A 17,010-nucleotide genomic window follows, 5' to 3' on the forward strand; every position below is an offset into this window, starting at 1 on the left:
AAACAGTGAAGGGATATGCGACAAAGTCCTAAATATGACAACGGCTTTAATAGACCTGCCATTGCCATGTCCTGAAATGAGGGGACCGTGTAGAAAAAGTGTTGTGTGACTCAAATGTCGGCAAATCCCCTTCAATGAAAGTCTGCAATGTGCACTTTTCTCACGATGTCTGAATTGTTTGATTTGTAATTTTAAACTGTGGAGCTGAGGGGGAAATGAAGGAGAAAAAAGTGTCCTTGTCCCAAACACTATGGTGGGCACTGTACATAGTCAGTTCTCGTTACATTCCTGGGAAAGACCACGGATACTGAAGCATCGATCCTTTGGGAAAAACAGGGCTAGGTTCAGGCAGGACGCCGGCTAAAGGGGAAGGACCAGAGAGGAGAGACGGGATCGGGGGGATTTGCCGGCCCCCTGCTCTCACCCCTCGAGGCTCAGTAATGATCCTTCCACGGTTTCCTGTACAGATACCTTGTTAAGACTTTTACTTCCTCTATAGTGAGAAGTCAAGCAAAATGACCCCTTTTAATGGCTAACTAAAAAGATTACAATATGCAAGCTTTCGAGGCAACTCAGGCCCCTTCTTCAGGCAGGACGTAATGTAGTAAGGCTCAATTATCTTGTAGGAACTCCACCAGAGGTCATAAGCGACCACAGCAGGGCTGATCTGAGGGCCTCATTAAACCATCCAGTCATCAGTAGCAACAGCCAGTGTTGTTATACAGCGGAGCTGGGAAATCTGAAGTTCCATTTGTGTCATTTGTGACCTTTGCGCTACTCAAGTGGGAAAGTAAACATACACTCATCGGCCACTTTATTTGGTACACCTTGCTAGTTGGACCCCCTGCTGTAATTGTTTGTGGCGTTGATTCTGGTGCTGGAAACATTCTTCAGGGAGTTTGGTCCACATTGACATGACAGCATCACGCAGTTGCTGCAGATTTGTTGGCTGCACATCCATGATGTGAATCTCCTGTTCCACCACATCCCAAAGGTGCTCTATTGGATTGAGATCTGGTGACTGTGGCGGCCATTTGAGTCCAGTGAACTAATTGTCATGTTTGATATGATGTGAGCTTTGTGACATGGCGTTTTATCTTGCTGGAAGAAGATGGACACACTGCAGTCATAAAGGGATGGACATGGTCAGCAATACTCAGGTAGGCTCTGGCATTTAAATGATACTCCACTGGTACTAAGGGGTCCAAAGTGTGCCAAGAAAATATCCTCGCATCATTACACCTTCAGCACCAACCTAAACTGTTGATACATGGCAAGATGGGTCTCTGCTTTCATGATGTTGACGACAAAATTCTGAGCCTACCATATGAATGTTGCAGTAGAAACTGAGACTCATGAGACAAGGTGACGTTTTTCCAATCTTCCGTTGTCCATTTTTGGGGAGCCCGTGTGAATTGTAGCCTCATTTGCTTGTTCTTAGCTGACAGGAGCTGGCACCAAGGTGGGGGTCTCATGCTGCTGTAGCCCACCTGCTTCAAGGTTCAACGTGTTGTGTGTTCAGAGATCCTCTTCTGCACACCTCAGTTGTTATTTGAATCCCTGTTGCCTTTCTATCACCTCACACCAGTCTGGCCATTCTCCTCTGACCTCTGGCATCAACAAGGCATTTTTAGCTAAGACAACTGCTGCTCACTGGATATTTTTCCCTTTTTTCTGACCATTATCCATGAACTCTAGAGATGGTTGAACGTGAAAATCCCAGTAGATCAGCAGTTTCTGAAATCCTCAGTCCAACAACTGTGCCATGACAAAGTCACTTCAATCACCTCTCTTCCCCATCGGTTTGAACTTCAGCAGGTGGTCCTAATGAGGTCTACAGGCCGAAATGCATTGAGTTGCTGCCATGTGATTGGCTGATTAGATATTTTGCGTTAACAAGCAGTTGAACAGGTGTACCTAATAAAGTGGCCTGTGAATATAGACACCCCATGAAAGCTGGTGTTTTCCTGGCTTTCCAGCAACAAATGCTAAGTAATATTTCTATAGAAGAAGAAACCGATAAAAAATATTTTGATGCTCCAGGCAACAATAAATAGTACTATTTCTCCTTGGAAGCTGCAATTAAACAAATGGCACAAAGCGACCATTGAGTGCAGTGTATGAACAGGAGTGTTCATCAGACTAACATACATACATACATACAATATACAAAATCACACAGTGCCGCAATGGGCTTTAACAGGCCGTGCTTTTTGACAGCCCCCCAGCCTTGACTCTCTAAGAAGACAAGTCAAGCAAAATGACACCTTTTATTGGCTAACTAAAAAGATTACAATAATGCAGGCTTTCGAGGCAACTCAGGCCCCTTCTTCAGGCGAGATGTAATACAGAGACTGGAGTTCCCTGTGTTTATATACACACTAGGATAAATAACAACATTGATAAATCTTTAAGTGAGACATCTTAAATGTAAAAAAATAATAGACATCTTCAAGCTAAGATTCATTTAGCAAGAGAGGAGAACAATTTATGGTCAAGATCTTTGGATAAGATGACCGTCCATCAAAGTCTTTTGAAGTTTCTGATGAGTTTTTCCATACAATGTGGGTCTGTAGACAGGTTGTCTGTGTCAGTCTGAGCGATGCAAACAATCCTCATACCTGGCCATAAGACCCATGTCTCTATTCAAGCCATGTTGTAATGTGTTAAATTTTAGCATGAGTTTGACTTCCCATTCTTTTCTCTCTTGTTGTGTTCTGAAGTTGCCCATAAGCACTGTGACTTTAAAGTCCCTCTCACAGTGTCCATGGCTGTTGAAGTGGGCCGCTACAGGAGGATCTGTGTTACCATGTTTAATGTGGAAGCTTGTGTAAATTCATTCTCTGGTGGAGTGTTTGTCCAGTTCCTCACACATAGAGTGCAGTGTCAGGACATTTCATGCAGAGAATTAGGTAGACCACATTAGATGATTTGCAGGAAAATGATCTCACTACATTCATAATGGCTAACACGGTACAAGACCCTAGTAAGAAGACAAGAAAAAACTCCCTTTTAGGGAAAAAAATGAAAGAAACCTTGGGAAAGGCAGTTCAAAGAGGGACCCCTTTCCAAATAGGTTGGGCATGCAGTGGGTGTCAAAAAAGGGGGTCAATACAACACAACACACAGAACAGAACACAAGTAATCCAATCTTTTTATCAGTTTCTTCTTCTATAGAAATATTACTTAGCATTTGTTGCTGGAACACCAGCCGAACACCAGCTTTCATGGGGGCATCTAACAACTGTTACTGCTTGTTGGAGTAATGTGGACCAAAGAAATCAGAGACTGGATAGTAAGAGAATTGGAAAAAAAACATTTTTTGGTTTGAGAAACCTGCAAGTCCATGGATCCATCCTAACGGCTGTGAACAATGCATGGTGGTGTCGGTGGTGGTGGCTGTATAACGATGTAGGGTGTGTGTTTATGAAACTGGCAGGGTCTCTTGATAGAATCAGAGTATTGTTCAAAAGCCACGGGATATCCTTGCTGAGCAGGTGTCTCCCCTCTTGGCAACAGTTGTCCCACATGAGCTTTTTTAGTATGACAGTGCAATATGCCATAAGACCGAGTGATCCCTGGAATGGCTCCAGGAAGATGAAAGTGAGCTGAGCTTACTGCAGTGGCCTTTTCAGTCAACAGATACCAACCTAATTGAGCAGGTGTTGGGTAAGATATAGATATGCTGAGTGGAGAGACAAAACAGCCACGGGACACATCAAAGTCGACATGAACTGGCATCCTTGTGCTACATTATGGACACATAAATGTCCATATCTGGGCTCCATGCTTGACATGGAAGCAAACGTTATAGAAGAGAATAAGAGCAGAATACCCACCATGTGTGTAAGATGGAAGCAACTTACCAGCATTGCGTTAGATGGATCAGAGTACTGCCCAGTGACTAAGAGACATGAACAATTACTCCATATGGTGGAAATGGTGATGCTTAGGAATAACGTGGGAATCACATGCTTGGACAAGGCCCCAAATGATGCAGTATGGGACATGCTGTTAGCCCAGTTTACAGGGGATAACGAGGACAGAAAATGTAAAACCAGCCGAGAGTCAAAACCTAATATCCATTCTATCATTTGTGTATACAGAAGACCAGAGAATCATAATATGGAATTTGCAAGCAAAAAGTCAAGAACCTGGAAGTCTAAAGAGCAAACACAATATAAGCATGGAGATTATTTACTTTGAAAATCCGCAAACTCGGACGCATTGATCCTTATAGCAGTGCGCTAATCCTGCCAACCCAACTTGCAGGAGCTTGTTACATAGCAACTGTTGTCACAGCAGGACGATTGTGACACAAAATGATGCAACTCCTGGAAGAAAAATGAAATGGTGACGAAACAATGCAAAATAATTTCTAATAAATGGAAACAATTTCCATTATGACCATAAATGTACCAATAATGGGATCTGATAGGAAAAAATCGGGAGTGGTCTCCCCTAGACCTTCTCGTATACTCAGATATGGGGATGGATACTTGAGGAGTAAACCGTAAGACAATGATTATATTTTTATATTATGTACATTAAAAAACCATCACCAACAAATCAAATCAAATTAATAATATATTGAATAATAATTATAAACATAAAGTTGAATAAATTGGACTCTGCAGCTGCATGAATAAAAGGTAAAGTACTACTTCCAGTTAATGGAAATAACTCAAAAGTTGATAGAAATCTACGTTTTGTTCCTAATACTTGTATGCAAAGTTTGATTGTGCTAAGTGAAAGCATACTCAAGTTATCGTGTTTACACACAGACAGACATAATTCCAAAAATGGTATTTTCAGACTCGGGGAGGTCTAAAATGTTGAGATTCATCAAAATCTCGACATAGAATTTTTAGACGATTACAATAATTTCCCTATACTTTGTATACGAGGAAGTAAAAAAGCTTAAACATGTCTACAAAAAAATGCCAACACACACAATCATATCACACACTAGCAGTGATGCCAATCACTAAAGAAGCCATGGAAGCCCTGAACAGACCACAGCAGAGTCACAGCAAGGGCACCCAACCTCATTCTCAATAAAATGAGAACAAAAAGGTGGTTAAAGACATGGAGGTGCAACTAGCTGAGGCGACTTAGGAAGGAATATGGCATAAAATCTGGGGTTGTGCAAAACCAAGTAAATGGAGGGCACTGTAGGTAGAAGAAGAAGAAGAAGAAGAAGAAGCAGGGGCCATGCCTCAAGAAATTCAAGTTGTTCTCCATGGAAATGGGCATGTCTTGGTAGAAGGCAGGTGGACCTCATAAAGTAATCAAATTCACTTCACTAAGTTCACAGCCGCAGACACACCCAGAGGAAGGCTGGCACAGACATGGCAGAGGATTTGAACCCAGAACATCGGTGGCAGCATTACCCATAGTGCCATTGTATAAATCATTCTAAATATTGCTCATGCATCTTAAACTGGACTCTTTTTTTGCACAGGCAGCCCTGACTTCACCAACCATTTTACATTTGAGACTCCATGGATGGACACCTGGGTCTTCATTACACGATGAGCATGAAAGGCAACAGCCTTGGGCTGCGTCCACAGTACTACATTTTCATTTAAAACCTCCATCAATGTTAAAATTTTCACTTTGTTTACCAAAGTATCTTCTCCTACACTAAAATGACTGAAAACGTTTTAAGACACAGCCATTCGCCTACAGCTGAGCATGTGCACATCGGCGAAAACAAGAAGAGACAGTGTCCTCCTCGGAGGGATGGCTATGCGAAACTGTACCAGCCAGTAAATTATTTGCCATTCAAACCGCGCAAAAGGTCATTTAGATACCAACAGGTAAACAACACAACAAGTGCTATGGAAGGGAACTCCTTTGCATCTGCTATGTTGAAATATGGGTTTCTTCCATGAAGGGCGACCAATCAGGAAATAAGAAGCGGTAGTGAGCAGGACCCAACTAGGGGATGGCTCATGGAACAAGCATGAACCAATCAGAAAGTCTGAGCTTTCAAAAGTCTCCATTTTCACCTCGCCATACTGCAATGTTGAGATGGCATTTTTAGAAATACACTGCTCAAAAAACTGAAAGGAACACTTTGAAAACACATCAGATCTCAATGGGAAAAAATCCTGCTGGCTGTCTCTACTGCTATGGACTGATACGGTGATGTGTTAGGAACGAAAGGATGGAAATGAAAATGATCAACCGACAGAGGAATGAATTCAAGGACACCATGATAATCAAAGGGAAAAAATGATACGATAGGCAGGCAGGCAGGTGAGTCCATTTGGCCAAAATGTCATTGCAGGAACTCCAAATTGTACTCAGTAGTTTGTATAACCCCCCATGCTTGTATGCATGCCTGACAACGTCCTAATGAGGCGACTGATGGTTTCCTGGGGATCTCCTCCCAGATCAGGACCAGGGCATCATTGAGCTCTTGGACAGTCTGAGGCGTCGGATGGACTGAAACATACTGTCCCACCCAGGGGTGTTCTATTGGATTGAGGTGAGTGGGCGAGCGAGCGGGGGGCCAGTCAATGGGATCAATTCCTTCATCCTCTCGCAAACACATGAGGCCGGGCATTGTTGTGCACCAGGAGGAACCCAGGAGCTACTGCACCAGCATAGGGTCTAACAATAGGGCCAAGGATTTCATCCCGATACCTCATGGCAGTCAAGGTGCCGTTGTGTAGCCTGTAGAGGTCTGTGCGTCCCTCTATGGATATGCCTCCCCAGACCATCACTGACCCACCACCAAACCAGTCATGCTGAACAATGTTACAGGCAGCATAACGTTCTCCACAGCTTCTCCAGACCCTTTCACGTCTGTCACATGTGCTCAGGGTAAACCTGCTCTCATCTGTGAAAAGCACAGGGTGCCAGTGGTGGACCTGCCAATTCTGGTATTCTATGGCAAATGCCAATCGAGCTCCACAGTGCCCACTAGAGGACATTGTTGGGCCCTCAGACCACCCTCATGAAGTCTGTTTCTGATTGTTTGGTCAGAAACATTCACGCCAGTGGCCTGCCTGCCTGCTGGAGGTCATTTTGTAGGCTCTGTCAGTGCTCATCCTGTTCCTCCTTACTCAAAGGAGCAGATACCGGTGGGTCCTGCTGATGGGTTAAGGACCTTCTACGAGGGGCCCTGTCCAGCTCTCCTCGAGTAACTGCCTGTCTCCTGGAATCTCCTCCATGTCCTTGAGACTGTGCTGGGAGACACAACAAACCTTCTGGCAATGCCACGTATTGATGTGCCTGCCATCCTGGAGAAGTTGGACTGCCTGTGCCACCTCTGTAGGGTCCAGGTATGGCCTCAAGCTACCAGTAGTGACACTGACCGTAGCCAAATGGAAAACGAGTGACAAAACAAATGACGAGAGAGAAAATGTCAGTGGCCTCCCTCCACCTGTTAAACCATTCATTCCTGTTTTGGGGGTCGTCTCATTGTTGCCCCTCTAGTGCCCCTGTTGTTCATTTCATTAAACTGATTCACAAGCCCCTCTGCTACTTAACTGACCAGATCAACAGCCCACGAGTGTCACTGACTTGATGCTATACTCTCATTAAAAAGTCTTCCTTTTATTTTTTTTTGAGCAGTATATATACAACTCCGAAATCTCCACTTTGAAAGGTTAAAAACAGCAGAGCGGTGTGGACAAAAGGTGACAAATGAAGAATAATGGCCAGTTTTTATATTAAAATGGAGTAGTGTGGACATTAAACAGCCAGCTCAGCCAAAAAAGAGCGCTCTACCTGCCCAAGAGACTGATCAAGCTTCTAACTGCAATGGAATCTCTTGTCCACTGCAGGTTTGTTCCACGTAAAGATGCCAATTCACAGCACAGTGTAATGGTATCAATGGAAGGTCACAGCAGAAGATAAGAAGCACCTGCTATTACGTGAAACCTTCCTCCTGTAAGTGGGCCTGCTTTGTTCTTTTGGGGAACCGTCATCCCCTTCATGTTTTACTACGCCATAATGTAGCCTTTGGATGTCCTCTTGCAAAATAACAAAAATAAAGTTTCACAACAAAGCAGATGAATGAGAAGCGAGGAAGATCAAAGTGAGGCACATCAATGATGCCACGGGTAGTTTTTAATCTGCTAATGAATGACGATCAACTGCTAGACAACTGTGACTGCCAAGGCCGGATGCAGTTTATTGGGCAGGGCGGGAGGTTAAGGGAACAAAAGTTGTTTGTGATGTGATAGCATTGATAGCTCCGACAAAAAATGAAAATACAAATATATTAAGAATAAAAAAAAGGCACATTGGAGCAGCTGCAGCCCAGATCAACTGGCACTGGAGGACACCATAAACATTTAGCACGCTGTTAATAGGAACAAGTGTTTGGTTTTGTTTCCTTCATGGGATTCTTCCAAAAATATGCAAGGCGGAAACACCAGAAGTCCTGGGCCGAGAGGAACATGGCAAGGCTAAAAAAGCCACAACTGGCACACAGGCAATGCATCGACAAGCGGACATCACAAGAAGTTGAAAAAATAAATAAATAAGATAGATTCAGAACGTATTCAGAGTCCCTTCACATTCTGCGTTGTACATTTCATTCTAAAATGGAGAAATCTGCCATTTTTGCCCACCAGCCTAAACTCAATAACCCATAACGACAAAGTGAAAACACATTTTCAGAAAGATCTACACATTTACTAAAAATCAAAACCTAAAATCGCTCCTTCATTGAGACCCTTCTTTCAATACTTTTTAGAATCCCTTGAGGCAGCAATTCCAGTTTTGACTCTTCTTAGGTAAATCTCTACCAGCTTTGCACACCTGCATTCCGTTCTTCCTGTCATATTCTCTCATGCGTTACAAAAAAACACCAAATTATACTAAACCAGCTGCAAAAGTTCAATCAGACTACCAATTAAGAAGCAGCCAGGTCAATTGTCAAATAAGTATATTTAGTTAACCCAACCCTGTATTACACATTCACATTTACAACATATTTTATACTAGGGGGCTTCGCCCCCCTGCTCACTTTGCTCGCCAACCCCTGTGTTTGTTTTTCTGGATACACACTTTTAAGATTTTTTTTTCTTTGAATTGTTGCTATTTCATTAGTTTCACTTTTATTTCAGAACTTATGTAACAACAATATTTGAAATCTTTGGAGTCCCAACGTGCTGAATCTTTTAAATGAGGTCAGTGAGACATGTGTTTAATGACTTTGTACCATAATTCAGGATAGGTTTCTCTGTTTGGAATTTCAGCACAGACAAAGCGATCGACATCATCAGCAGTTAATAATTTTTTTTGCAAAGTAATCAATAAATGCATGTGAGGTAAACTCCGCTTTTGAAATTCTCTAACTTAAACTTCAAAGCCTTGTAATATTTACTTACATACTTCTGACATATTATCCATCCATTATCCAACCTGCTATATCCTAACTACAGGGTCACGGGGGTCTGCTGGAGCCAATCCCAGCCAACACAGGGCGCAAGGCAGGAAACAAACCCCAGGAAGGGCGCCAACCCACCGCAAGGCACACACCCACACACCAAGCACACACTAGGGACAATTTAGGATCACCAATGTACCTAACCTGCATGTCTTTGGACTGTGGGAGGAAACCCACACAGACACGGGGAGAACATGCAAACTCCACGCAGGGAGGACCCAGGAAACGAACCTCAGGTCTCCTTACTGCGAGGCAGCAGCGCTACCCACTGTGCTGCCCTCTGACATATCACCTGTGTCCATATATGCGATCTCTATTCGCCTTTTCGTTATTTCTCTGAGTAATAATTTCTCTTTTTTTGCGCTAATGCGATGTTTACTTTCTTTTTTTGACACTGTCGTTTTTTTTCTGCGTTCATATTGTGTATCTTGCTCTGCATGTGTTTCGCGCCTACATTTTTTTTTTGAGTCTTTTGAATTCTACTGTTTTCATTATCTCTAACCTGCTCCACATGTGTTTAGCCCCTTTGTTTTGTAACTAATTTATGATGTTTTACTTTGTTTGCTACTCTGTCTTTTATTTCTGACCTCGCTTTGTCCTGCTTTTTTTTCAATGACACCTGGTCCGTGGTGATTATTTTCCCTTTTTCGAGTAATAATTTCCGTTTGTTTGCGCTACTGCGATCTTTACTTTCTTTTTTTTATACTTTCTAATTTTCCTACTTTCATATTCTTTAACTTTCTCCACATGTGTATTGCGCCAACATTTTTTGTTTTTTTTGAGCCTTTCAAATTCCACTGCTTTCATAATCTGCTCTGCATGTGTATAGCGCCAACGTTTGTGAACGTCTTTATGAAGTTCTACTTTGTCTTTTAATTCTAAGCCCGATTGGACGTGCTTTTTTTTCAATTCCACTTGTTCTGGGCTGATAATTACTTTCCTTATTTCTGAATTTGCACCTCGATTATTCTTTTTTGCTCTTTTTCTCTCCAACGCTTTTGAGTCTCTTTTCTCCGTGCTGCTCTTTCTTCTTCACTTAGTCATCAACGTTTCATCTATAACGTATTGTCCTTATATGCTTTATATGCAGTGAGACCATGAATCTGTGTGTGCTCAAATCCTTTAGACGACTGAATGTTTTGCTGCCAGTGGTCTTATTTGATACAAGGGGGCTCTGCCCCGTGCTCGCTTCGCACACCAACCCCCGGGGTTGGGTAACCCGAAATACATTGATGAATGTATGAGATATACTGGAGTGTAAAGGTGTAGATGACGAACAAAGGAAGTAAAGAACCCATAGCATGGCACAATAGAAAGATCTATTGGAATATTTCTTTATACACAACATTTGTAGTAAATTGGTGATAGATTGCGTCATCTGGATCTAACACGTAGATCTGTGCATATTTGCGTTTGTGATTTGGCTCAGGGTGCACTGTTCCAATCCGATGTAATATTTGTCCACATACGTGAAAGCAGTATGGGCCATTGCCAGCTGGTGGCCTGATATTTACCCCGGTAGATACAAAAGCAAATTAACTATTGTAGGATCTAATGCAGCCCATAAAGTTTTTACTTTCGGGTACATTGTTAGTTAGAAAGATCCGTAGATATTCAGGATATTCATCTAAAGGAGGCAGTCTAGCCTGACCCCTTTGACAACAACGTGTAAACTCATTAGTTGTATTGCCAGTTGTTTCTTCAGGGAAGTTAAGTGAATGACAATGACAGCAAATGATATTCATTAATCCTAATGAATGTTCATTAATAGTGGACGCATTACAGAATGCGTTGTCAGCTAATTGGCGGAATTGTTTAGCGGCTGTTTGTCGTTCCTTTCTTTGCCATTTATCTATTGCCTCTGCTGTTTGAGAGGCGCGTTGTAGGCGCCTGTGTTCATTAATTGTATTCAGGCGGGCTCGTTTCTGTATGTCCGTTAGTTAAAAAGTTTTGTTTTGGAGCCAGAGCCGTGACCGTGACTCCATTAGTTATCCGTTTTCTACCGTTAGTAATATGGATAATTGCACTTACTGTTAATACGGAGCGTTCTCTGTGGTTGTACTGTTAATAATGCATCACTGTAATGTGATTCCCATATGCTATATGGTTTGGACATGAGAGGATGCTGTACGTTTAATACGGAGAGTTCATTTATTCTCATTACCCGGACCATGCTGTGTAGTGTGGACGTTTAGTTCAGAAGCGCGTTGTAGGCGCCTGCGCCTTTCGTACTTTCTCGCGCCTTCCGTACTATCTTTGTGGACCTTTGCGGTATCCGTAGTGTCTTCCGTTTGACTCTGGGGTGCAGTGCAGAATCCTCTTTTCTGTGTGACTGTGTCGTTAGTCGTTAGCTATGGGTGCATTGTTGCTTCATGTTTTATTTACGTTAGTTGAGCTCTTTCGTTTTTGAGCATTACCCGGACCATGCTGTATAGTGTGGATGTTTAGTTCAGAAGCACGTTGTAGGCGCCTGCGCCTTTCGTACTTTCTCACGCCTTCCGTACTATCTTTTTGGACCTTTGCGGTCTCCATAGTGTCTTCCGTTTGACTCTGGGGTGCAGTGCAGAATCCTCTTTTTTTGTGTGGCTGTGTCGTTAGTCGTTAGCTATGGGCGCGTTGTTGCTTCATGTCTTATTTACGTTAGTTGAGCTCTTTCGTTTTTGAGCCGTGACTCCTTCGTTCACGGTGGATCAGACTTTGTTTGTGGTTTATGAGACGCACGCTGTAGGCGCCTGCGCACTATGTCTCCTGGTCCCATCGCCATGTACCTGCGTCCGTGCCTTCCATTCTCGGTTAGTAATATGGATTGCTTGTAAGTAGGGCATGTCTTGCAAGAATCTTATGTTCTAGGTCATCGCAAGACGGTACTGAGTCAATCTCTTGGCACAAAGTCTCAGTTTTAAGGTCCCTGCGAGACGCTCCGTGGCCATTATCTTTCGTCTTGCGGGTCTTTTAAGTGTCTTCCGTGATCTTAACGTGAAGATCACGTCTCGTCTCCCGTCTTTCTCTCCCAGGATTTTTTTTTATAATAGAGAGATAACATTACACAACTCGAGCACAAAGTCTTCCAACATTTTAAACGTGTTATAAAAACATTTACCAGGTTAGGTCAAACACCCTAATTTATAATCTAGATGTGTAAACCTGTGCCATAAAAAGCCCGGAGTCTTAGAAACTACTGAAATCGTCAGAAGAAAATTGAAATGTAGAGATGTTAGGTAATTGAAAGGAACTCCTTTGGACGTCTCTCTCCTAGGAGGATTCATTTTGCCAACGTACTCGCCTCGCTTCTGTATTAGCGGTGGGAGGAAAAGTAAAAGGGATACCGATGTTAGCGGCTAAGCGACTTTGTCTTTCTTCAAAGGTTTCGTTTTGCTAACATGCTGGCCTCGGTTGTGTTATTAGCGGTTAAGCGAGTTTTCTGTTTCCTTACCCCGACTCCACCTCTCACTTCCGGGCCGGACAGACAGACACACACACTTCCACGCTTAGATGTTTATATATAAGATAAAACAATCCAGAGAGACAAACTAATCATAGTGTCCAGAATTAAAGCTTCCAACAATGAATATTCATATCGTTGTCCATCAGTCTGACACGGTGTTCCCATTTCTAGAAAGAGGCCTGGAACTCATTATCAATATTAACGTCTATCATTGTTGTTATTGGCTGTCTGCTTCTGGGGTCATCTGTCACGTCTTCTCGTCCATCTTTGAACCTCTTATGCCACTCACACACACTCGACTTTTTCATAGCATCATCACCATATGCCACGTGCAACAGTTGTAATGTTTTAATAGCACATTTGCCGATTTTTCACACAAAATCTAATATTAATTCTCGTATGTTGCTCTAAATTTCGATCACCCATTTTTACGCCAAAGTGTACACGCAGATATCTATTCCCTTCCCAATAGCTAATTAACAACGGGCTCTATGCACTTGCAATTTACACACGAATTAGTTCAAACACGAATAGTCATGTTATTTCGATACAATTACGTCATGGGTGACATCACGCAGCCATTCCGGGAATTAAATTGTCACACCTCATATTTACCTTTATCACAATAGTACTACGTCTTGCATTAAAAACAAAAAGGGCACAGCAGTTAGTGCAGCTGCCTCCCAGATCCAGTGCCCCAGGTTCGTTGTCTTTGTGGAGTTTGCATGTTCTCCTTGTGGTTGTTCCTCAGAATAATCCAGTTTTTTTCTCCCATCACCAAAGTCATGTTGTTTAGGATATTCAGAGTTTCTAAACCTCTCCAAGTATGGGAGTCTGTATTAGTAGTCCTCCTGATAGATTGGTGCCCTGCCTGGCACCCTAATGCTACTGAAATAGGCTCTGGCCCCTTGAGATGAGATATTGGTGGGGGAATGGTGGCATGGTGGTTAGAGTTACTGCCTTACAGATCCTTACCTTCCTGGAACTGAATGTCACTTGTTGTCATTGTCTTTTGGAGTTTGTGTGTCCTCCATGCCCTCTGATTTACTGCGCACATCTCCAAAGACATGCCGGTTAACTGGCAAATCCAAACTGGCTCTGGTGTGATTATGGACGCCAACATATGTTCTGTTATTGGAAAGGAAAGTTGCAGCTAGGGATGTGACAAACGAGAGCTCCTGTGAGATGGCACATTGGCATGATGGGCAGCTTTACTGTCTCGCAAGCTGAAGTATGGCTGTTGGGGCGCATCTTGCTGTAACTAATAGGAACGTACCATACGCATGTCGGTTTGCTCTCAGACTGATGTTGCTAAACTGACCTGCCGTGCTTGTGCTTTCAATGTGGGCTCCTATTGTTTGCAAGATGACCCCAGGTGAGACCCAAAAATAAATGAGCACATGCCGCACATTTATTTGGCTGAATGTAGGATATGCGACTGCGCTCCAGTAAGAATGAACAATGAAGCAAAGGGAAGGAAGGGGTGGGAGGGGAATGTTCTAGAAGTGCCAGTCTCCACCGCTGTCCCCACATCTGTCATGTTTAGCACAGTAAAAGCCAGCATATACTACATCACCAGTGTGCTACAGGCAGAAAACCAAATCCACCCCCATATGCATTTTGAGTACTCACGTCTGGGCTCTCGAGGTCCATCCACTGTAACCTTAATGGCTCGGTGGTAAGTTGCCACTTGCGGAGGGTTTGTGAAGACTGTGATTGTCAGAGTGAAGCTCTTCCCTGCCAAATATACAAAAAATAAGACGTTAGTGTCACAACCAGGAGGGTCACATGAAAATCTCTGTATTATAATAAAAAATCCTGTGACGAGATGAGACTTTTTGGAAGATTTTTTCAAGCCTCATGAGTTGAGATTTTGGCCATTAGATTTTTTCAAGTCACAGCCTCCTCTCAACCATTTACGGTTAACAGCCCACACCCATGGTCCTCTCACTTCTCATTCATGTGAATGCTTTTGACAGACACAGTTCCTGCGCTCTCAGCTCTTATAAATTTTTAATGTTTTCCTCACTTTAAGTTCCCAATTAAAGAAGATGTATGTCCAAATCTTATTGAAGAATTTCATCCCGAAGGGTTATCAACAGAAGAAATGAGTACACAGCGCAATCCTATCACAGAGAAACGATGAAGTGAAAAGAATTAACGTGAAAATTGTCAATCAGTTACACAGCTAATTGGTTAAATGCATATCAATAGACTATACTGAAACAGTTGGTGGTGATGGTGCGGAAGATGAAATCATCAACTTACAATATCACGAAGAATATCTACAACCATTAACACTGTGCGGTCTTCCACCGGCCGAATTACTGTTGAAAGAAGGATGTAACCAAGAAAGGTAATGTAGTATATCTTCAGGGGATAACATTACACAACAAAGGAAATCTTGATATACCATTCATATTAAAACGTTTACAGTTTCCCGTTAGAATAGCTTTTGCTATGACAATTAAGAAATCCCAGGGACAACATTCCAAAAAGTCTGGTTTATTTAATAGAGAAAAAGAAATGAAATTCACTCACGGGCAGTTATACGTTGCATAGTCACGATGAAAATCCAAACACAGAATCGCAATTCAATGCAATATTGAAGAAAATTTAATTAAAAAAATTGTTTTTACTGAAGTTTTACAGTAAAAGTGTAAGTTTAAAAAGTATTTGCGTGTTAATTTCAAAGCCAAACAGAACAAAATCATATTTCGCATCGAATACCTCTAACGCAACATGAAACATAATTTACTTTCAAATTATTATGTTTTACTATTTTTTACTGTGCTTAATTACTCGCTGTAATGTAAAATAGTTAGTTCTATTATGCATATGTAAAAATTCCCATGAAAATAACAATCTGTTTAAATTGTACAACCGCATCCCGATATGCGAGTGACAGAACCGCAAAGAGGCTAGTTTATAACAGCGCAGGCCCGGGGGGTGGCGAGCGGAGTGAGCAGGTGGCAAAGCCCCCTAGTATATATATATATATATATATATATAAAAAACAAAATGTTAGTGTGGCAACCAGGAGGATTATGTGACCAAATCGACTCCAGTGGTGGAGTGGCACTATAATATAGATACAGTAATCCCTCCTCCATCGCGGGGGTTGCGTTCCAGAGCCACCCGCGAAATAAGAAAATCCGCGAAGTAGAAACCATATGTTTATATGGTTATTTTTATATTGTCATGCTTGGGTCACAGATTTGCGCAGAAACACAGGAGGTTGTAGAGAGACAGGAACGTTATTCAAACACTGCAAACAAACATTTGTCTCTTTTTCAAAAGTTTAAACTGTGCTCCATGAAAAGACAGAGATGACAGTTCTGTCTCACAATTAAAAGAATGCAAACATATCTTCCTCTTCAAAGGAGTGCGCGTCAGAGAGATAGAGAAAAGCAAACAAATCAATAGGGCTGTTTTTCTTTTAAGTATGCGAAGCACCGCGGCACAAAGCTGTTGAAGGCGGCAGCTCACACCCCCTCCGTCAGGAGCAGAGAGAGAGAGAGAGAGAGGAAAACAAACAATCACAAATCAATACGTGCCCTTCGAGCTTTTAAGTATGCGAAGCACCGGGCAGCATGTTGCTTCAGGAAGCAGCTTGCACAGAAGGTAGCAACGTGAAGATAATCTTTCAGCATTTTTAGACGAGCGTCCGTATCGTCTAGGTTTGCGAACAGCCCCCCTGCTCAATCCCCCTACGTCAGGATCAGAGAAAGTCAGTGCAAGAGAGAGAGGGAGAAAAGTAAGCTGGGTAGTTTCTCAGCCATCTGCCAATAGTGTCCCTTGTATGAAATCAACTGGGCAAACCAACTGAGGAAGCATGTACCAGAAATTAAAAGATCCATTGTCCGCAGAAATCCACGAACCAGCAAAAAATCCGCGATATATATTTAAATATGCTTACATATAAAATCCGCGATGGAGTGAAGGCACGAAAGGCGAAGCGCGATATAGCGAGGGATTACTGTAGATGGATAGGAAAGACACTCTATGATAGATATAGATAGATAGATAGATAGATAGATAGATAGATAGATAGATAGATAGATAGATAGATAGATAGATAGATAGATAGATAGATAGATAGATAGATAGATAGATAGATAGATAGATAGATAGGAAATGCACTATATGATAG

General features: G+C 42.3%; 1 protein-coding gene across 4 annotated transcripts in view; it reads right to left on the bottom strand.

Annotated features, from left to right (window-relative positions):
- runx2a (RUNX family transcription factor 2a) overlaps positions 1-17,010 on the bottom strand; it is a 197,605-nt gene that overhangs the window by 85,286 nt on the left and 95,309 nt on the right. For all 4 annotated transcript variants that reach the window (XM_051924441.1, XM_051924439.1, XM_051924440.1 and 1 more), the window contains one exon: positions 14,490-14,594. In XM_051924441.1, the coding sequence (XP_051780401.1) occupies positions 14,490-14,594 (105 nt within the window). The remainder of the gene's footprint in view (positions 1-14,489; positions 14,595-17,010) is intronic.

This window comes from Erpetoichthys calabaricus, chromosome 3 (assembly GCF_900747795.2).
Source record: "Erpetoichthys calabaricus chromosome 3, fErpCal1.3, whole genome shotgun sequence".
Lineage (NCBI taxonomy): Eukaryota > Metazoa > Chordata > Cladistia > Polypteriformes > Polypteridae > Erpetoichthys > Erpetoichthys calabaricus.